This window comes from Pongo pygmaeus, chromosome 4 (assembly GCF_028885625.2).
Source record: "Pongo pygmaeus isolate AG05252 chromosome 4, NHGRI_mPonPyg2-v2.0_pri, whole genome shotgun sequence".
Taxonomy (NCBI): domain Eukaryota; kingdom Metazoa; phylum Chordata; class Mammalia; order Primates; family Hominidae; genus Pongo; species Pongo pygmaeus.
This window is the reverse complement of record NC_072377.2, coordinates 137207971-137231026: the sequence shown is the minus strand read 5'-3', so window position 1 is coordinate 137231026 and position 23056 is coordinate 137207971. Positions and strand designations below refer to the sequence as shown.

Here is a 23056-nt window from a genome sequence, read left to right as displayed (position 1 = left end):
TAAATTTGTATGAGGAATTCCATTTTTAAATTTAGTTCTTTTTCTTTATAAAATGTATTCTCATTCTCACCCTGTTGTGGGGGATTTGTTGCCACGTGTGAATTAAGACTGTTTATTATGATAAGAATATAGATAATATGCAAATGAAATGGACATATTATAATGGCCTAAATTTCAAACCTCTTTACCATAAATATTTATTTCAGAACTCTCTTCCATTAATGTGGTCATTGTTTTCAAGCTGGTGCATATTTTGTTTGTCTTATTAAAATGATTGTGCTGAAAATAAACCCATCACTGCTTGATTAGGAGTCCCAAATTTAAAAACTATAAAGATTTTGTAACTTCAAAAGACAGAAAAATAATGATTTATAGCAAAAATTGGCAAAATGTCTGCTGGCTAAATCCAGCTCACCACCTGTTTTTGTAAATAAAATTTTATTAAAACAGCCATGCTCATTTATTTACATATGCTCTATGGCTGCTTTCACATGAAGCCGTATGGCCTGCAAAGTCTCAAACATTTATCTGTCCTTTTGCAGAAAATGTTTGCCTGATTTAGAGAAATTTTTTTTTGTTCACACCTAGTTTTTCACAGAGTAGATTATTATTTTCAAAGCTAAAGCTGATAACAGATTTGTTAAAAATAAAATTTTAAATAGAAAAATGCCAGTGTTTAATATGTTAAAATATTTAACAATAATGTATCTTCCTTCCAGGCTTAGAAATTTAAAAATTTTCAGTGAGCCTTTTGAAAGTTTTGCTATCAAACCTTAAACATATTTGATAGTTTGATATTTTGGGGGAGGGAGAGACTGAAAGTGGAGATAGACCAGCCTATTATGAAGGGTAATTTATCACTCCTATAATATTTATTGTGTATGACTCTGAGTTTTAAAACTCCATTCCTTTAACTTGTCAACCTAAATAGTTTCAGTAGACTAAAATCTCACCAAATGACTTCTTTATTTTTTATTCTTGTCATTTCAACCCTTTGAATGATTAGGCTTTAGGTGACCAGTAGGATCTGCCCACAGTAGTTGCTTAAAGCAGTACACTTTCTAATTCCTCTGTATGGCTTTGTAAAGTAGAGAATATTGGATAAACTACCAAGACTGGTTTTTAGGAAAGTAAATTTTGGTTCTTTAATACAAAGCTTGATTGTCCTTTAAAATTTTTTTCTCTGAAAACTGAATTTTTCTCTGTGTGTGTGTGTTCATTTTCTTGTTTCCTCTTTCTTTGGTTCCCGTTGGGCTCACTTCTTTGTTTTCCAGGCAGTAGCAGCAGCAGTAGTTCAGACTCCACATGTTCTGTCATAGAGAAACCTCTGGATAAGTTCTTGCCTAGTGAGTGGTAGCTCTTACATTCTCTAACAGAGCTTTGGCTTTTCCATAACCCATGGGCTTCATTTGAGCAATGCTGCACCACTCCCTGTCATTACCTAAAGAATACATGTTGGCTTCCTCAGTAGAACAAAGCATGTGATGATTCCTCCACCCCCTTTCATTGCTTCCAGTTAATCATAATTGTTAAAACATAGGCTTTAGCTTATGTTTGAGACAATGGAAGAGAGATTCATGCTTTTGCAATTGAGATAATGTAAAGAGAGCTAGTAAGCTGTATAAAAGAATAATTCTTATGCTTATTTTTTAGGTTTCATGACACATTTCTAATCCTGCTCAGAATAAGGGACACGTAACATCAAATCTTGTATTTCTAAAAGTACAAATTATATTTGAAGTACACCAGTGCCCATTATAACATGTCGTACAATTACAAGTTTTTTACACTTTGGTGTCCTATTCTTAGTGGTAGCTTAAGATTAAAGGCTCCCAAATAAAGAAAAACATAAAGCTTGAAGCAAGTAAAGATGAATTGAATAGTGTTTTATTTCAAATGGACATTTATCCATATTTCTGAATTACCTGATAGATTTTAAGAAAATTTCTTTTTTCTTTTTTTTTTTTTTTTGAGACGGAGTCTTGCTCTGTTGCCTAGGCTGGAGTGCAGTGGCGCAGTCTTGGCTCACTGCAAGCTCCGCCTCCCAGGTTCACGCCATTCTCCTGCCTCAGCCTCCAGAGTAGCTAGGACTACAGGTGCCCGCCACCACTCCTGGCTAATTTTTGTATTTTTAGTAGAGACGGGGTTTCACCGTGTTAGCCAGGATGGTCTCAATCTCCTGACCTCATGATCCGCCCGCCTCGGCCTCCCAAAGTGCTGGGATTATAGGCGTGAGCCACTGTGTCCGGCTGATTTTAAGAAATTTTCTAAGTTATGATTAGAGAATGCAGAATCATGTGAATTTTATGCAGGATCCATCTAGACTTATTTCAAACTTAAAGGCTTTTGTTAAAACCTAATTTAATTAAATTGAAAAGTGTTATTTACTTTAATTTATTTATATTTTATTTTCAGAAGAAAGGGGAGTAGTGTTGCTTTCTTGTACCAGCCTGCAGCTTACTGTCTTTTAAAGCATTATCTATATACTTACCCTTTCAAAACTAATGACAAAAATAATTGCTTATTGTTCTTGTGCTTTTAGCTTTCTAGAAGAAGAATTCCAAGAATATTAGAAATCTCTTTCTCTATTGACAATTTGTAGGCAAGTTACCAAAACAATTCATTTCAAAGGATAATTTGTAAAATAGTTGGAATTGCATTAGAAACCACATAGAGGTATTACTTTGTATAATAAACTGTGAAATATGAGAAAATATTTGAGTGGGAGGCGTTGCAATTTAGTTTTCTGTTTTAAAACTTAATTCTTAAAGAGTAGTTATATGAAAGTATGTTATGAAATGAGTTGTACTTTGTTCAATTCAAGAAGTTTTAATTCCTATTTGCATACCTAGCGCATAATTTTTTTGTTGTAATGTGGGCGTGTTGGTGAAGTGGAGAGATGGTTGTCCTAGCATGTGGTTGCTGTGTGTACCCTCCCTTTTAAGTATCTGAATGGCCTTTTTAAAAGGTGTTTCTTGCTTGAGTCATTAATGGCAGTGACTCCTGTAGAATCATTGTTTATAATTACCCTTAAAAATCTACTAATAGAAGGAATGTAAGTTTGTTACTGTACAGCTATACTTCATTTTATGTAATAATTTTATTTTCTGAAAATAAAATAAAATAAAATAAAAAGCCCTTAATCCGGTTGGGAAATCGGATGTATTGGGAGAATTTGAGTCTTTAAAAATTCTTCATTAGACCTTTCTGTTAATCAAATAATCAGTGGAAATTACTGTAATCTAATTTATCTGTTTGATTGGTTCAGGTTTTTGTGTTAGATTTTCTTAAAGTGAAGCATGCCTATAATAGATCCATATACTAAAAGAAATATTGAATTGGGACATTTTTTATATGGACAGTGTGAATTTTGTCACTTTAAAAGTACTAGTTGTTAAAATTGCCTTAACTTTCTGTTTTGCCCTTTTAGATTACTTCCCAGATCTTAGCAGGTTCCTAATTCCATGTCTTCTGTTAGCATAACCACATGGTGTTGAACTGTGACCTTTGCAGGACTTGGGGAATCAGTGTGAGATCTTGAGATTGACTTGAGTTATAATCTAAGACTAAGTTAACTTTAATATTCTTGCTTAAATGACATCTCTCATTGTGTTGAATATGCTTTCTTTTTACATGGGCTCTATTTCAGTTTTGATAACGGTTTGATTTTTACTTCTACACTTAAATGAATGCTATTATGTATTTTTCTTTGTTTCACAAGAGAAGTAATGTTTTCCTTTTTTTCCTCCTCATCTCTGTGCGTATTGCTTCCTGTCTGCGATTTGCTTACTACTTCTTATTGCAAGATCAAGCAGGTTGGTGTGATTGATTTGCACTCCACATGATACAATTATTTATCCTGTAAAGAACTATGTTATTTAAATACATTAAATTTTAAAAATTTAGTAGTTTTTTACCAGGTAAGTATCTTATCTTTTGTATTTTTAACAATCTTTCAACTTTAGCTTTTAAAAAGAACTTCATTTTTTTCCCTAAATTCTTAAAGACTCATTAAGCCAAAGTTTGGAAATAAAAGTGTAAATTATTTCACATTCAAACATTTTTCTCCTTTTTTCTTAAAGCCAAGAATCAAATGCCTGGTTATGCCGTGGTTGCTTATGTAATAAAAATGAAATTAATTCAATTAGGACTGCCCTGAAGTTCTTCCCCTTTAGCTTACCCTGGCCAGTTCACCTTCACAATATTGGTTAGAGCACATGGCAAAGGGCAATAAAAAAATGTTGCTACTTATGTCTGGTTTAATTACATACTGTTTATGGCATTAACTTTTAAAAATATTTATTTGCCTGAAATTTTGTGCTGAATTTTATCATGCATTGTTAGAAATAGATTTCTTTTTTGTTTGATTGGTTTAAGAAGGTTTTTTTAAAAAAAAAGTCCTTTAAAAAATACATGTAAAAGTGACTTTTACTGATGTCACATTTTTAAATACCTGCTCAGGAGAGTTAGCACATATTCACATTTAGCTTGAAATATTATTTGTGGAGAAATATAATGATTTATCAGAGTGATTCTGGCTAAAGTAATATGTTACTTAAATATTAGGCTTTTGAAACTAACCCTGGCTATATATCTTTGATTGTCTTCATGAAAGTGTTACAAGACCACAATAAGATTTTTGCTGCTAAAATATCAGTTTGGAAACATACCTGAATGGTTTTAAATTACTAATGTAATGCATTAATTCATGAACAGTTATGTGTCTTTGTATTTCTACATGTAAAATCTTTTTATTAAAAAAATCTTTCACTGCTTCTTAATGGGTTTTGAAACTGTTTTTAACTATTAAAACAATTAGAACCCTTGAAGCCTGTACATACTACTGTTCATATGTTGATTAGATCATTTCCTCTATACTGTCAGCATCAGTGTCCTCATGCATTTATTATTTTTGTCTTAACATATGTCCCATTTTGTCTTTAAATATTTATAATTCTGAGGTGGAAAGGAAGTTACACTTTTTTAAATGCGTATACTTACTATATACCTGAACTGATACTTTTCTCCTTCCAATTTCTAAGACATAGTATAACTGATGGGAAGTAGTTTGGGAATAGTAGTTAAATTATTTTAAAGTTTTTTTTTAACAGCTAATTCAAAAGATTCAATACAGATGACTGTGCCAAACAAGCCAGTAAATAGAATCAGTCTACATCCTGACTTTTGGAATGCAATGAATCACACCACACCAAAGCATGAATTTGGATCAGTGCTTTTATTTACTCTTTTATTTCATTTGTCTTGTGCCTTAGGTTTGCTTTGGACTTACAGTTCTATACAAATAATGTATTTTAAACCCTAGAGTTTTTTACATAATTTTGTCATAAAGAGTTAAAGCCTATTAATGATTCTTCATTTCACAGTTCCTGAAAAAATATACTCAGTTATGTATCTCCATCATAATTATTTTTCAGTTCTTTTTCCTTGTTAGGTGGTGGGGGGTTAGCTTTTGGGTGGAGACATTAACAATTTATACACTCTTATGATTTACACTCTTCTTCTGTAGTTCTTTGGGAAGGAAGTTAAGAATGACAGAAAGGTTCTAGGAGAGCCTCAGACCAATTCTATGAAAAGTGTTATTGGTTTTCTGAAGGAATGTATGTTTCTAAGAAACTGTATGACCAGAAATGAATTGTCTTTGGTTCAGTTTCATCACCAGTTTAATAAGCTAGTTTTATTTTCTCTTTTTCATTTGGATTTTGTGATTTTGAAATTCATTAATAAACTTTCTTTGAGCACCTATTAAATGTATGTAAAATACTTTATTAGACATTATTAGCAAAAATAATTGGAAGCCATAGTCCAGCTTTATTATTTGGTAGTATTTCTACTTATATTTGACACTTGGCATGTTTACTCTGACTTAGGGAGCCTTCGGGTCCTGAGTTTGACATAATAACAAGCTATTTTAGTTGTTCCTTTAGTGTACGATGATATATCTTGATAGCTCAGCAACTGTGAAATGCTTGGTTAATTACTGTGTATGTAACTGTTACATAATTACATAGTATAGAATTTTTTCCTTTAAAAGTATGCTGTGAAATAAAATACTTTAATGTTATTAAACAAAAATTTTAGAAAAACTCTGAAAAATATATTAAAACTACTTGATGTAAATTCTGCCTGATATTTTTATCTGTGCATTTTATACCTATATATGACTTTTATTCGCTTGTTTTATGTGAACTTGGGGAAGATATTTTAAGGAGTCGCTTGATTTTATACTTGGTTATCAGGAAAAAGTAACTGAAGAATCATGTTGCTTTTTTTTAACCTATATTTGTTATTTGCGGACATATTTTTTTTTAATTTGGCTTTCCTGTTAATCTTTCTTTTCCTATTATTTAGCTCATCTATTTTGCTTCTCTTTCACTTTTGTTCTTAGTTATCATTGTACAATTGGACAACAGTTTGAATTTAGCAATGAGTTATAAAGTTCTAGGAGCATAATGGAAATGCATGATATTGGTTTGATTTCCTTAAAATATTGATAATTGGTTTTGTATTATTGAGGAGTGTAGGCATTTCTATATTGAAGGAGGTAATTTATATAAGTCTGAAACATTGACTCATTTTAGTGATTGTTGCAATTAAATGATTCAAATAGGAAAAAAGAAAGTCTCCCCAGACAAGATGATTGAAATGCAAGCAAAAATTGATGAGGAGAGAAAAGCACTTGAAACAAAGCTCGACATGGAAGAAGAAGAAAGAAACAAGGCTAGAGCTGAATTAGAGAAACGGGAAAAAGATCTTCTTAAAGCCCAGTGAGTATTATTGAATTGAGATGAATTCATGATTTAAATTTCTCTTTTTTCATAAGATATGTAAAATAGGAAAATTGAATAGTAATTAAAAGCTTGATTTTTGTCTCCAGTGTAGCTATTTTTGGATAGAAGGATCCATTGTATATAGTGTATTTCTAAAAACTAGATCTGTTTTGGTTATTTTATTTCTGTGTGATAAGAAAACATATCAATGAATTAGAATGAGTTATAAATTAAATTAGAAATCGATACTACACAGTGGTATAATTTGGTAGAGATGTTACATAATTATATTGCTATTTTGAAATTGTATATCCAAATTTTAAATTTTGGGAAGTGATACTAGTAGAATAATAGATCATCAGTGAATATAGAGTATTCTCATTCTAATCAACAGACAAGAGCATCAGTCTTTGCTGGAAAAATTATCTGCCCTGGAAAAGAAGGTAATTGTTGGTGGGGTTGATTTGTTGGCCAAAGCTGAGGAACAAGAGAAACTTCTTGAAGAATCTAACATGGAACTGGAAGAAAGGAGGAAAAGAGCAGAGCAACTTCGCAGAGAACTTGAGGAAAAAGAGGTAGTGTGACTTTCTGTTTTTAGTTTGGTATTTTGCCAGAGAGATTTAACTTTTCTAGTGGAAAGCTAAATATCTATAATCGTATTGAAATTTTAAAGCATATTTATGGATTGCTTTGAAGATCAGAGTTGCTAAACATTTATGTCATTTGTTAAAGAATTAGATGTTTGATTTTACAAAGAAAATTATTCTGAAGTTTACTGATTTTTGTCATAGCAAGAACGCTTGGATATTGAAGAAAAATATACCAGTTTGCAAGAGGAAGCACAGGGAAAGACCAAGAAGTTAAAGAAAGTTTGGACTATGCTGATGGCTGCAAAGTCAGAGGTTGGTTCTCTTAGAAGTTACCTGCTAATGCAGTTCTGGATTTTTTAAAAAAGGAGTTCTTTGATTAAGAATTTATAAATAATCATAATGTGAGCTTATAATTTAAAAGAAATAAAATATTTCTTTATGTGCAATTTTTAATTTTATCTATTAAGCTAAATTGTTTCTTTTCAACCTTAACAAATAGTGTAGAATAGATGCTGATAGTGTCACACTGTTTATCATTTTTATAAAAGAACTAGGTAAGCTCTCACAGGGTCTCTTAGACAAGCATCCTATGTGAGATGGTGCTGTTTTGTAGTTAAAGTCTTGTTTGTTCATAATATTTTTATGGATTTTCTGGTAGATGGCTGATCTCCAACAAGAACATCAGAGGGAAATTGAAGGCCTACTGGAGAACATTCGGCAACTTAGCCGGGAGCTTCGACTTCAGATGCTCATTATTGATAACTTTATACCTCGGGATTATCAGGTAAAAAGGAAGTTCTCTGACTGAGATAGTCGCTTGACTGGGATTAAGGAACAAAGATTTCTAATTTAACTGATGATAAATACTTAATACTTCAGTTATTGAATGTACAATTTTTTGAACAAATGCCATCACTTTTCACTTTAGTTGTTAACTTTTCTTAATACATAATCTCTGAGTATCTAAGGATCTCAATGAGAATTTTTTAGCCTTTTAGATGAACTCAGATTCATGTATATGTGATCAGAATCAAGGTGTAGGTCCCATTCCTTCATTCAGCACCCATTATCGTACAAGTAGAATAAATGGAACCCCTGTGCTGCCTTTTTCTCCCTGCTGTGGGTGCTGATTCTTTGTGTGTGTGTGTATATGGTAAAATATAGATAACATGAAATTTACCATCTTAGCTATTTTAAGTGGGCAGTTCAATGGCATTTAGGACATTCACATTGTTGTGCAACCTGTACCATCATTCATCTCCAGATGGATGCTAATTCTTAGTACTAGTATAATTTTAAAATCTCAGCCTCTATTTTTTTTTAATCCAAAATTTGTCTTTCTAGTGCATTTTGGTAAACTTTAACATTATGATTTTTTTTTTTTTTTTTTTTTGTCAGGGAGACAGAGTCGCTCTGTTGCCCAGGCTGGAGTGCAGTGGTGCAATCTCGGCTCCCTGCAACCTTCACCTCCCAGGTTCAAGTGATTCTCATGCCTCTGCCTCCCGAGTAGCTGGGATTACAGGCGTGCACCATTACACCCAGCTAATTTTTATATATTTAGTAGAGATGGGGTTTAGCCATGTTGGCCAGGCTGGTCTTGAATTCCTGAGCTCAGGTTGATCTGCCCGTTTTGGCCTCCCAAAATGCTGGCATTACAGGCGTGAACCACCATGCCTGGCCAATTTTTAAAAAATCTGTTTTGAATCTCAATACAGTTTTAAGAAATTTGTCTGAAAATAAGTCTTAGTATTTTTTTTTTTTTTTTTTTTTTTGGACCTCAGGTACATGGAATTAGTCCTAGGTTCATGGTACATTCTCCTTATTGGTCCTTGGATGGCCTGCTTTTATTTAGTTATTTTGTAATGAACTCATCACCCAAAACAATATCTAGGACCCTGATAATAACTACTTCTAACCAGTTTCCCCTTCCCTTATTTCATTCCTTTGCCTCTTCCAACCCGAGGTAATCATTATCTTGATTCCCAAGTTTCTCATTCTGTTGTTTTTTCATTTTCATTTAGTTTTATTGCATCTACATGCATTCCTAAGAAATATATATTTTAGAATTTATGAAAAGGTTAAATCAGTATATAATGTTTTGAGACTTTTATTACTCAATGTTATTAAGATTTTAGTTTTATGACTTCAATATTTTAGATGTTATTAAATATTAAAAATAGGCTATCTTTCACCCTTTTAAAAGGAAATGATTGAAAACTATGTCCATTGGAATGAAGACATAGGAGAATGGCAGCTAGTGAGTATTACCTTCATTCTTTCACATAATACTTAAAGAGTACTTCCTATGGTCTAGAAATCGTGCCGGCTACAGTGGGGAGGAACGTGGTCCAGTGGATGAATCAGATGAGAATCCAGTAGGGCAGATAAAATATTTTTCTAATTCCATGTAATTAATTGTAACATACAGATCATGGTCTGGGTGGAAATGGTCAGAGTTAGGGGCTATGTGGGACTAAGTGACCTCTGGGGCCCTTTCTGCTCTAGCATTCAAATCATGTTTTACTAGTGTAATATTAGGATTTCTCAGTTATTTGCCTAACTCACAGTATTGATTACTAATTAAGACATTTCTCTCTCTCTCCCTTTTCTTTTTTTGAGAAATGTGTTGCCTATACAGGAAATAACATGAGGAAGCAAACCCCAGTACCTGATAAAAAGGAGAAAGATGTAAGAGTACTTAAAAAAAAAAAAACACACAAAACTACAGTTGTTTCTTTATAGGAATATGAGTCATTAAATTGTATTATCAACCTGATATCTGTTAATCAGCTCTGCTGAAAAATGGGCTGATCTTTTGGGAATAAAGGCTCTAGGACGGGGTGATGAGGAGGACAGTTCTACTTACCATCAGTCTTGATTGTCAGGCTTATTCCCACCACAAGAGGGGCATGGAGTCACTCTTTGGAGTCCTCTTTTCACTACCACTCTGGGTCGTAGGATTATGGGTAGAGACTAGAATGTGTCTTTCTTTCTCTTCAAAGCTAGTTCTAGTCCTAGGTCAAGAAGAAGAGGGAGCAGGCCGGGCGTGGTGGCTCACGCCTGTAATCCCAGCACTTTGGGAGGCCGAGGCGGGTGGATCACAAGGTCAGGAGATCGAGACCATCCTGGCTAACATGCTGAAACCCTGTCTCTACTAAAAAAATACAAAAAAAATTAGCCGGGCATGGTGGTGGGCGCCTGTAGTCCCAGCTACTCGGGAGGCTGAGGCAGGAGAATGGCGTGAACCCGGGAGGTGGAGCTTGCAGTGAGCCGAGATTGCGCTACTGCACTCCAGCCTGGGTGACAGAGTGAGACTCCGTCTCAAAAAAAAAAAAAAAGAAGAAGAAGAAGAGGGGGCAGCTTTAAGAAAAACAGCAACAGTTTTTCTTTATGTCCACGGAAATTTATAGTGTGTCAGGGCTTCTTACTCACCAACCTTTATTGAGTACGTTTAGATACTGGGATTAGAAGATGATGTCATTAGACATTTCTTTGGTTTTAGCTTCTGCGGGTTTGATCAAGGAGTTTATTCAGTATTTTAAATCTTCCCCCAAATCTGGCTTAACTCTTTTCCTTAAGAGTGCTTTGTGTTTGTTTCTTTTACTTAGCCCTTTGAGGTGGACCTTTCTCACGTGTATCTTGCCTATACTGAGGAGAGTCTGCGTCAGTCTTTGATGAAACTAGAAAGACCACGAACTTCAAAGGGGAAAGCAAGGCCAAAGACAGGGAGAAGGTAAGGACTGTCCTTGAATCTGGTAAAATGAAGGCATTGAGGTATTCTAATTAGATACATGTACAGGAAGTTAAAATTTATTTAGTTAAAACATGATACATATTTTGGCTGATTTATTAAAAATCAAATTCCTGGCTGGGTGCAGTGGCTCATGCCTGTAATCCCAGCATTTTGGGAGGCTGAGGCAGGTGGATCATTGAGGTCAGGAGTTTGAGACCAGCCTGGCTAACATAGTGAAACGCTGTCTCTACTAAAAATACAAAAGTTAACCAGGCATGGTGGCGCATGCCTGTAATCCCAGCTACTGGGGAGGCTGAGGCATCAGAATCGCTTGAACCCAGGAGCCGGAGGTTGCAGTTAGCCGAGATCATGCCACTGAACTTCAGCCTGGGTGACAGAGCAAGACTTGGTCTCAAAAAAAGAAAAAATCAAATTCCTTGTGTATTAGAATTTGAGTAAATAAAATCTGGCCAAAGAATTAAGGTCTTCCAGCTTCTTAGGCTCCTGAGTAATACAATTTATTTTTAATTCACTCTGTTATTTCCAAATGTATAATGGGTTTAATTCCTTAATTCTTAGACTAATTCTTCTTATGAAATGCTAATTAATTTGCTTGTTTGGTCTCCCAAGGTATTGTATTCAGCTGGTTAGTTTTTCTGTCAGGTGCCCCAAGAACCTTGGTTTCCTCAGTCACCAGCTAAGGAGAACTTCCTTGGATATTTCCCCCTCTCCTTTGGGCACTGGTTTTGACTGTTGGGTAGTCTGCATGTATCATCACATAAGCTCAGGGAAATCGGGATATGGGAGTCCTGGGCTGGAGCTTATTTTTTTTCCTTTCCCTTTCCTATATCAAGGACTGTTCAGTTTATTTAAGCTGATTTTAAGACTCTAGGGCTCCTGAAATGTAGGAAATAATAAGCTGCTTTTTTCCCTACTTTGAGTGCATGGACTTTCAAGTTACATGTGGGGTGAAGTTGTATGGTTTTGATATTTTTGTGTTAGATAATCTCATAGACATGACTTAACACTTATAAATTTGGGATGGTTGAACTCAGGGTTGGGCAAACAGTTGAATATTAAAAATGTACAAATTTTTACATTCTTTAGCATTTAGGTGAGGGGTTAAAAACTTTCCTATACCACCACATGCCAAGCATATTATAGTGAAGCAAATCAGTTCTAAGAAACACGAGTCCCTTTAGATGTATCTTTTTTTCCATTTTTAATAAAATGACATTGCAAGTGTGATGATAAATGGTAAGACATTTGTCCCCAGCGTAGGAGAAAAATTGTCAGTGGTGAACAGTCCTGTCTAAAGTGAGTGGCTGCTATTCTCTTCCTAGTTATCTAGGGAAATAGAGGGCTCATTGTTTCTGGATCTTCTCTTTTCTTTTCTTTTCTTTTTTTTGAGATGGAGTCTCACTCTGTTGCCCAGGCTGGAGTGCCCCGAGTAGCTGGGATTACTGGCACCTGCCACCATGCCCAGTTAATTTTAGTATTTTTACTAGAGATGGGGTTTTGCCATGTTGGCCAGGCTGGTCTCGAACCCCTGACTTTAGGTGATCTGCCCACCTCAGCCTCCCAGAGTGTTATGATTACAGGCGTGAGCTACCGTGCCTGGCCTGGATCTTCTCTTTTCTAAGGAAAAGCCAGAAATTCGAATTATTTACTTGAGATCTCTCAATTTTACTTTTTTTTTTTTTTTAACTATATGGACCCTAAAGCAAACAAATAAATAATATGATATTTGAATACATTTTCCAGAACATCCATTTTAAGATACATCTTTTTTTAGTTTAACATTAAAAAAATCGTGTGGCCCAACATTATATGAGCCAAACTCACCATCTCTGTATACTAGAATTGGCCTGCTATAACCATGGAAACCCTAAGAAAATGATAGCCATAAACATGGACAAATACATGCATTAAATGGTTTATTGATGTTATATTACATTATATGATATGTTCAATGTGATGTTCCTCATTAGAAACACATAGTTAGATGGGCTAGGCAAAATTGCAATAAATATAATACATTAATGTAGCATTTCCATAAGTCCCTACATATGTATCTGTGAGGTGTTGCCTGAGATGATTTGTTTCTGATTTCCTCTGAATCCACTTGCACCTTTTGAGTACCTCAGAAGAAATAATCAGGGAGTTCAAATCTGGCAAGCATGCAGCTCACTTGGCCTGGCCACATGACCTAGTCCAGTCTTGGAAATTATCACCTGTCCTGTCCCTCACTATCTGACATAATGGGGTGGGCTGCCATCCTCTTGCATTTACTCTAAGTCAGCTTCCCGTAGCCTGAAAAGGCGAGCATTAATTGAACACTTACCATGGTCAAACGTCAAATTTTGGCTTGTTTCCAGACTATACAGGCCACCCCATAGTTTCTATATAATGTTAAATGTTTGCATTTCAGTCTTTTAGGAAAGCATTCATGCTTGCTTTTTTTCTTCTCCAAACAGAAAGCGTTCTGCAAAGCCTGAAACTGTAATTGACTCTTTACTGCAGTAAATGTTACAGACTTAAAGTCACAATAAAAATTAGTGATATTCTCATGCCTGGACAAAATCTTTAATTAAAACAGTGAAGACTTCTCTATAATTTCAATTAATGGAAGCTGTAGATCAATGAATAAGACTGGAAATAATAATTTGCTTAAGAACTTTTAGTCTACATATATTAATATAACATTAAAATTGTACAACTGGTGATTGTTCAAATTGTTGTACTACTACTCTTCAATTGTACTGTGCAGGGAAGTTGGAGCAGTTCATACTATAGAGAGTTACAGTTTAGATGTATGTGTAAATCAATTAGCTATTTATCCAACTACTGTACATTTAGGTAACTAGAATTTCAAAATAGAAAAAAAAAACTGTGTCCTGTTTTGCACATAGAAGCAGATCAGATTGTCCTATGTTGCGCTGTTATATATGAATGTTTGGACTGTACGTCCAAGGAATGATTCCGTCCTAACACCCACCCAGCCTGTTTAAACACATTCTAATTGTCTAACATTTGTTGCATTTTAAGTATGAGATGACTGATCTTATGAATGTTCTGTAGAAAATTTTATAATTTAACAATCTTTGCGAGTATACATGTTTTTTAACAAGTTGAAAATGTTTCATCTGAACCTTTCCTAACCTTTTTTTTGCCAGTTTGAGTTCAAATCAAATACACCTTAAGTTCTGGTTTCATATTCTCTTGAAACATTGAATTGTACGTAAATATAAAGGATCTACTGTTGCGGAAAAGTAAGAAGCTAAATACTGGTCAGTTATCTTTGCCTGCATGTATATTTTTAAAAATTCACTCTGAAGTGTAACTTATGGATGCTTTTCTTCGAGTTCTAAATTTTGGTGGGAATTACTTTATGTCTCCCAGTTAAGAAGAGTCTCCATTTTCCAGAAAATACAGCTAAGCAAGAAAAATGTCTTTTAAATACTTTGCCTTTAAAACACTTTTTATTTTGTTTTTCTGTTTTAAAAATAAAATATTATTTTCTGAATTTCTTCTCTTGGGTAATCCAGTTAGACCATATTCCTCTACAAATAAAAACTATGTTGATTTCATAGTAAAGTAAGTTGTAATAGAGATAATTATTTTTTTCTGTTGTTAGCTGCCTATGAAATTTTTATTTTATTTTTTTAAAGTTATGCTACTCCTGGCCGGGCATGGTGGCTCACGCCTGTAATCCCAGCACTTTGGGAGGCCGAGGCAGGTGGATCACTTGATGTCAGGAGTTTGAGACCAGCCTGGCTAACATGGTGAAACCCTGTCTCTAGTACAAATACAATAATAAGCTGGGTGTGGTGGCGCACGCCTGTAATCCCAACTACTTGGGAGGCTGAGGCAGGAGAATCGCTTGAACCTGGGAGGCGGAGGTTGCAGTGAGCTGAGATGGCATCACTGCACTCCAGCCTGGGTGACAAGGTGAGACTCCACCTCAAAAAATAAAAATAAAATAAAAATAAAGTTATGCTACTCCTAAACCACTTAATATATGTTTTGTGGTTTTCAAAATTATGTAATCAGCCCTGAAACACATTGGTTGAAAATATTTTGAGACTTTATAAGTTAGCATTTATTAAATTAATATTATTTTAATAAGTTTTGTTAAATCCTAGTTTAAATGACAAAGCTGTGTATAGAGTAGGGGTGAGTGAAGGTAGAGTACTGGTGAGGTGGCGATAAAAATGTATCCATAAATTTAAAGTCCATTCTGTAATTGGAATACTGAATGTCCTGTGCGTGGTGACCATTTTCTAGGTGATTAGAATTGCATTTCACTGGCTGCATTTGTTTGTGGTATGTAAGATAGCTAGAAATTTATTACTTAACTCTGTGGGGCATTGTTTAGATACTGTGAAGAGTTGAGGTAAATATGGGTCTTGTAAAAGCTTTATGTGATCAGAATATTTTGGTAATTATAAAATGTTTTTGATGATACGCATTTAACTCTGTTAGTAATTACTCTAAAGAAATCTTAATTTTACCAGTTGAAAAAAAATGCTTCTTTTTAAAAGTTCATGTTTCTAGCCTTCAACAATTCAGTTAATAGGAAAGGAGTAGCTTTTAAATCAAGCTTTAAAACATGGAAATTTAAGCCAGTATGTTTTATGTTAGATATTTTTTCTATCCCACCCTACCATGATAATAAAAATAAATCTATAAAAAGTCAAAATAAAAAGCCAATCTATAAAAAGTCAATTGAGAAGTTCTAAAAGCAGGCTACTATAGCAGGGGTGTTTGTTTTTTGTTTGGAGACAGAGTCTGGCTCTATTACCTAGGCTGGAGTGCAGTGGGACGATCTCGGCTCACTGCAACCTCTGCCTCTTCAGCCTCCTGAGTTGCTGGAACTACAGCTGTATGCCATCATGCTTGGCTAATTTTTGTATTTTTTTGTAGACATGGGGTTTTGCCATGTTGCCTGGGCCGGTCTTGAACTCCTAGAGCTTAAGTGATCCACCCGCCTCAGGCTCCCGAAGTGCTGGGATTACAGGCGTGATTATAGGCCTGAGCCACCACACCCCGCCTACTATAGCAGTTTTTTAAAAAAAGCATTATGTTAAAACTGATTATACCAGATGGACATTAAATATCCATCTCAGAAATACCAAAATTTGATATTTAAGCCTGGCCTGAATATCTTTTTTTTTTTTTGAGACGGAGTCTCACTCTGTCGCCCAGGCTGGAGTGCAGTAGCGCGATCTCGGCTCACTGCAATCTCCGCCTCCTGGGTTCAAGGGATTCTCCTGCCTCAGCCTCTTGAGTAGCTGGGATTACAGGTTTGCGCCACCACACCCAGCTAATTTTTGTATTTTTTTTTTTAGTAGAGACCGGGTTTCACCATGTTGGCCAGGCTGGTCTCACCTGACTTTGTGATCTGCCGTCTCAGCCTCCCAAAGTGCTGGGATTACAGGTGTGAGCCACCATGCCTGGCCTCAAGCCTGGTCTGAATATCTATATGCAAATATGGGACACTGACTTCAGAGCTATTCATTTAGCTCCAGTCATAGCAATTCTGTAGTTTCCTCACATTTACTGTGTCTTTGTCCACAAATGAAATATGTTGTAAGGTCAGTGTTAATTTTGTGAGACAATATAGATGAACACACTTGCTCATTTTTTGAAATAAATATGCAGATTTAAAATGAGTGGCACATATATATAAATAGGTTATTGAATGGGTATTCTCTTTTCCCTTTAATTTAAAAAGTGATATTTATTTATTAAAAGGAGCATTGGTAGAATTATTGGTTTATAGTATCTTCTTTAATAATCCTTACAATTACATATACTAATAGGATGTTAAAATGATCATAGTGTTTCCTATTTGTGTTTAGATTCTTATAAAGCATGAGATGAGTAATCAAGGGGAGGGTCGCATCTCCATGTTTGCCCCATGAATAGAATCCATTTGATAAGCCATTTCATTTCCTTTCTGGAGAAAGGGAGTTGTTTTTTTTTGTCTTTTTGCAGCAAAAATTTAAGGTTGTATTGGGGGAGGAGGTGGTGCTACTTCCTCTGTAACATGTTTTTAAAACTATGATTATGGTTTTTGGTTGTTTTTTGTTTTGTTTGTTTCCTTTTAGTCTGTTTTTAATATCCTTCCCCTTAACTCTTAAGGAAAGTCGTCTTCTTTCCTACAGGGCTGTGAATTAAGGAATGGGTAGCGTTTACATTTAAGTACACCAATGTCTGCCCAATTTCCTGATGTATACATTTGTTTTATTTTTAATTATTTTTTGTTCTTAAAAATACTAGAAGAAAACATAGATGTTTCTAGTGCCTTTGAACTTATACTGTAGTCTGACTAATTTAATGAATAACTTCAGTAGCATTACTATAATACTGTATGCTGGCCAAAATTACAAATTGTACAGTTTGTTTCATCAGTTTCAAAAGCCATGCTTTCATTGTATTTTATGTATAAATTGTATTTGTTCAAGTTGTATATATTGATATTGTATGTATACATGCAGCATGGTTAAATAAGAATAAAAATCTTTTACCTAATGCCTGTAGTAGTGGTCTGCTGCTTTTCTCAACTATCTTTGTGCTTACTTCCACCCTGATATTAATGAGCAGGTTCTTTGTGCTTGGCATCTCAATTTGTGGTTAAGAGAGGCCTGTGTAGTTTCACACCCAGAAATGCTTAATGTTGTGGGTCTTTTAAGCAGAAATCATGAAGTAAATCTGGGAGAGATGTTATTTACTTCTTTAAACTTTTAGGTTTGGCAGTACATGTGAAGGTTTGTTACATAGGTAAACACATGTCATGGGGTTTTGTTGTACAGATTATTTCATCACCCAGGTATTAAGCCCAATACCCAATAGTTATCTTTTCTGCTCTTCTCCCTCCTCTCATCCTCTCCCCTCAGGTAGACTCCAGTGTCTGTTGTTTCCTTCTTCGTGTTCGTAAGATCTTATCATTTGGCTCCCACTTATAAGTGACAACATGCGGTATTTGATTTTCCGTTCCTGTGTTAGTTTGCTAAGGATAATATCCTCTAGCTCTATCCATGTTCCCACAAAAGACATGATCTCATTCTTTTTTATGGCTGCATAATATTCCATGGTGTATATGTACCACATTTTCTTCATCCAGTCTGTCATTGATGGACATTTAGTTTGATTCTTTGGAGAAACTTTTTTTTAAATTAAATTAAATTTTATTTTATTTTATTTTATTTTATTTTTTGAGACAGAGTTTTGCTCTTGTTTCCCAGGCTGGAGTGCAATGGCACAGTCTTAGCTCACTACAACCTCCACCTCCTGGATTCAAGCAATTCTCCTGCCTCAGCCTCCTGAGTAGCTGGGATTACAGGCATGCACCACCACGTCCGGCTAATTTTGTATTCTTAGTAGAGATGGAATTTCACCATGTTGTTCAGGCTGGTCTTGAACTCCTGACCTCAGGTGGTCCACCTGCCTCGGCCTCCCAAAGTGCTAGGATTACAGGTATGAGCCACCGCGCCTGGCCTGAAATTTTTATTTTTTAATTGACACATAATTATGAGATGTATCGTGATGTTTTGATACAATATATGATGATCAGATCAGGGTAATTAGCATACACATCTTCTCAGACATTACTTCCTTTTGAACACTCAATATTTTCTTCTCTAGCTATTTGAAAATATTGTTGTTTACTATAGTCATTCTACAGTGCTATAAAAACACTAGACCTTCTATCTAGCTGTAATTTTGTGTCTCAAATGACTTTGTTTTTAAAGACAGGGTTTTGCTCTATTGCCCAGGCTTGAGTGCAGTGGTGCGTTCATAGCTCACTGCCCCCTCGAACTCCTGGGCTCAAGCAATCCTTCTGCCTCAGCCTCTGAGTAACTAGGACTACAGGTGCATGCCCCCACACCTGGATAATTTTTTATTTTTACTTTTTATTTTTTGAGACAGAGTCTCACTCTGTTGCCCAGGCTGGAGTGCAGTGGCGCAATCTCAGCTCACTGCAACCTCCGCCTCCCGAGTTCAAGCGATTCTCCTGCCTCAGCCTGCCAAGTAGCTGGTACTACAGACGCACCACCATGCTTGGCTAATTTTTGTATTTTTAGTAGAGATGGTGTTTCACCATATTGGCCAGGCTGGTTTCAAACTTCTGACCTCATGATCTGCCTGCCTTGGCTTCCCAAATCGCTGGGATTACAGGCGTGAGCCACTGCACCTGGCGTCAAGTGGCTTTTTTAAAATGTATTTTTTGTAGGGGCGGAAACTCCTCTGGCCATTCCACGGGTCTTCCTCTCCCCCACTTCCAGCTTATGTAAAACTCTTAAACCTATGTGTAGAACATGAAGACAAAATTAAAGGCCTTCCCTGGCATGTACAAGAAAATAAATCGTGCCGCCTTTGCCCCCTTTGCCCCTCTTCTCCAATTGAGTTCTGGAGCTATGGTATTCAGTTTCATCAAGCGATACCACTGAGCCACTCCCTTACAAACGTGTCTGTTACTGCCTATGTTGTCGGGATGCTGCTGAAGACATTGTCCATCCTGTCATCTTGTGAAGACTCTCAAGAGAAATTTCTTTTAAAGCTAAGTACCAGATTATTATATCAGACTGTTTTCTCCCTGCATGTATAACAAGAGTGAGGTAAAATAATGCGTTTTCCACTGTGCTTTCGCTGATAGGACTGTAATATCTGATGACCTGCTTATAGTCTTATTTTTCTCTGGATCATCATTTCCTCCTACTCCCTTTCTGCTTTGGTCCTAATAATGTTTTTTTCTGTCTTAATCTTTTCCAATAAATCACTTTGAATCCATTTTTAAAACAAGGTAGAGTAAAAATCATTGAAGACCACCGTTAGCCTGGGCCTTTACAGAAGGAGTTAACACAGTTCTGAAGCCACAGCCTGAACTTAAAGCGAGCTGGAGGAGCCTTCCAAACACATTTATTAATTATTATCTCAATTTCTCTTTCTTAAGCTGTTTCATTTGCAAAGCAAATCAGGTATTCAGTCCTTTTTCGGAAGTTGAACAAATGTGTGGGAAAATGATTACGAAGAGGCTACTTCAAAAAGAACCTGTTTCCTCTCAGCATTTATCTTAGGCTTCCTGTGACCCAATCTTCAAGTGACTTTTATCGACGTTATCAGAACATCAGATTGTCTTACCCAAACACGTTTATGGCTCTGACTAAAGAATATGACAGATCAGATATTCCTCTCCACCTGCTCCCCTCCCCCATCCCTTTTTAGAGGGCTGGGGAAATTTTAGTTTTTAATCAAAGGCTTTATTTCTCCAGTTGTGCAAAGGAATTTAACTGGGACTTTACAACTGAATAAAGTATTTCTCAGAGTCGATACTAATCTTAGCAAGAGGATATTGCCTAACCCAACCTAAAAGCAGCAGAGTCATTACAGAAATATTATGTTGGCCTTGATTTCTACCCCACCATGAGTTATGCTACTCACCAGGTAGCCTGTTTTGTTTTTCATTTTTAGAGACAGGGTCTCACTCTGTCACCCAGGTTGGAGTGCAGTGTCACAATCATAGCTTACTATAACCTCAAACTCTTAGGCTCAAATGATCTACCTCAGCCTCCCAAGTAGCTGGTACCACAGGTGTCTGCCACTACACTTGGATAATTTTTTAATTTTTTGTAGAGATAGGAGCTTGCCAAGTTGCCCAGGTTGGTTTAGAACTCCTGGCCTCAAGCAGTCCTCCCGCCTTGGGCTCCCAAAGTGCTGGGGTTACAGGCGTGAGCCACTGTGCCCAGCATGTGCCCTGTTTTAAGTGTATCTCCTGCTGTAGTCTGTTATATATGCACATCTCTTCTGTATTTACTGTGTACCTGCTCTATGCTGAGAAGAATGTCTTTTCAAAACTCACACTCTCCCTTAGGAGAGAGAGGTGGCCACATGAATGGAGAATGACTGCATAGCATGCTGAGGGCTGTGGTAAAAGAGGCTGAATGGTGAGCTGCCAGGTATGGCATCCTTCCTGTGCAGCTGACATGGTGCCTGACACTGCCTGACCAAAGGGGCAGAAGAGGCTTCTCAGGGGAATTTCTGTTTGAGGTCTTAAGCAGTTCAACAGCTGGGGAAAGGTATTCCAGGAGCGAGTGAGTTTGGATGCCATGTGCATTGGTGGTGTGCTTGAAGTAGAGCAAACTGGGTGGAGGCAAATGAGCCTGAAAAGGAAAGAGATGGGACGGGATCCTACTGTGGAAGAGTTTTCTGTAAGCAGTGGGAAGCCACAGAAGGATTTTAAGTGGGCCACTCACATTGTGTTTTATTTTGAGACAGGGTCTCACTGTCACCCATGCTGGAGTACAGTGGCATGATCAAGGCTCACTGAAGCCTCAACCTCCCAGGCTAAAAGCAATCCTCCTGCCTCAGCCTCCCAATTAGCTGAGAGCACAGTTGTGCAAAAATTTAATTTAATTTTTTTTTTTTTTTGTAGAGACAGGACATCCCTATGTTGGCCAGGCTGGTCTCGAACTTTTGGGTTCAAGCGAAGCTCCCCTCTCAGCCTCCCAAAGTGCCGGGATTACAGGCATGAGCCACTGCATCTGGCCTATTTGTGTTTTAGAAAAACAACTTCTGGGCTGGGCGTGGTGGCTCACCCCTGTAATCCCAGCACTTTGGGAGGTCGAGGCCGGCGGATCACGAGGTCAAGAGATCAAGACCATCCTGGCCAACATGGTGAAACCCCGTCTCTACTAAAAATACAAAAAAATTTAGCTGGGCATGGTGGCATGCAACTGTAGTCCCAGCTACTCGGGAGGCTGAGTCAGGAGAATCACTTGAACCCCGGGGGCAGAGATGGCAGGGAGCCGAGACCACGCCACTGCACTCCAGCCTGGTGACAGAGTGAAATTCTGTCTCAGAAAAGCAAAACAAAACAAAATGAAAAGAAACAACTGCTGGAGAGATTGTGAAGGATTAGAGGGAGCAAGACAGGGATGGTGGTTGGGAGAGCAGATGCTGTACACACCTGTGTCCCAGAGGTGGAAAGGGTCATCAGCCAGAGGAGTAACCGCCCTCTCTTCTCAGCTGTTTTGCTTGCACTCGTGATTGGTATAAACTGAGGGAACAAATGTGTGTCCTCTTATTCACATTGCCTAGTAAGTACCCAGGTGTGCAGTGAGCATACAAAGCATCAAAACATATTTTTGTTTGGCTGAACTCTGGCTAATCAGAAACTAGAAGGAGCAGATAGCTTAGAGACTTAAAGTTGGACTAGGAAGAAGTTGACAGGATGGATTAGAAGATAGCCACTTTAGGCTGGATGCGGTGGCTCATGCCCGTAATCCCAGCACTTTGGGAGGCCAAGGTGGGTGGATCACCTGAGGTCAGGAGTTCAAGACCAGCCTGGCCAACACAGTGAAACCCCATCTCTACTAATAATACAAAAAAACGAGCTAGGCTTGGTGGCAGGTACCTGTAATCCCAGCTACTCAGGAGGCTGAGGCAGGAGAATTGCTTGAAGCTGGGAGGTGGAAGTTGCAGTGAGCCAAGATCTCGCCACTGCACTCTAGCCTGGGTGACAGAGCGAGACTCTGTCTCATTTAAAACAAACAAACAAAAAAAAAACACTTTAGAGAGCGAAGGAGAGGGTGTCTGGGTACTTAGGGCAAAAGCCCAGTTGAGGAAACGCTGGGCGTGACAGCTAACTGGGGATTTTAGTACTCCACCTGGGAATGGAACTCAAACTTGAGCTAATAAACTGAATCTAGAAATCAGCCCCAAGGCTAGAGAAAGTGCCTGCCTTGCTCCTAGTGGAAGCTACTAGAAACTGAGAAGCCAACCCTGTGTGTCATAGGCCAGGCTGTGTGTAGCTCCATAAGGAAGCTCTGCGTTGTACTTAGCCTTGAGATTCCCATCCTTAGATGATGTGGGCACCCTGAGATTATGTGAAGGAGGGCAGAGAAAAACCAAGAGCAGGGTCAATGACATGGACAGCAACA

At 37.0% G+C, this 23056-nt stretch overlaps 1 protein-coding gene across 6 annotated transcripts in view; it reads left to right on the top strand.

Annotated features, from left to right (window-relative positions):
* The window catches only part of KIF3A (kinesin family member 3A), a 47422-nt gene extending 27455 nt beyond the window's left edge, over positions 1 to 19967 (top strand). Inside the window, exons 10-18 of one of the 6 annotated variants that reach the window (XM_054487383.2) lie at positions 1275 to 1346; positions 6629 to 6785; positions 7183 to 7363; positions 7580 to 7690; positions 8037 to 8162; positions 9582 to 9635; positions 9998 to 10066; positions 10987 to 11111; positions 18362 to 19967. In XM_054487383.2, coding sequence (XP_054343358.1) covers positions 1275 to 1346; positions 6629 to 6785; positions 7183 to 7363; positions 7580 to 7690; positions 8037 to 8162; positions 9582 to 9635; positions 9998 to 10066; positions 10987 to 11111; positions 18362 to 18443 — 977 coding nt within the window. In that variant the 3' untranslated portion in view covers positions 18444 to 19967. Of the gene's footprint in view, positions 1 to 1274; positions 1347 to 3806; positions 3816 to 6628; positions 6786 to 7182; positions 7364 to 7579; positions 7691 to 8036; positions 8163 to 9581; positions 9636 to 9997; positions 10067 to 10986; positions 11112 to 13588; positions 13682 to 14287; positions 14794 to 18361 lie in introns of those variants that run through there. The other 5 variants (XM_063665208.1, XM_054487384.2, XM_054487385.2 and 2 more) reach the window with 5 other exon arrangements.
* The last annotated feature ends 3089 nt before the right edge of the window (positions 19968 to 23056 follow it).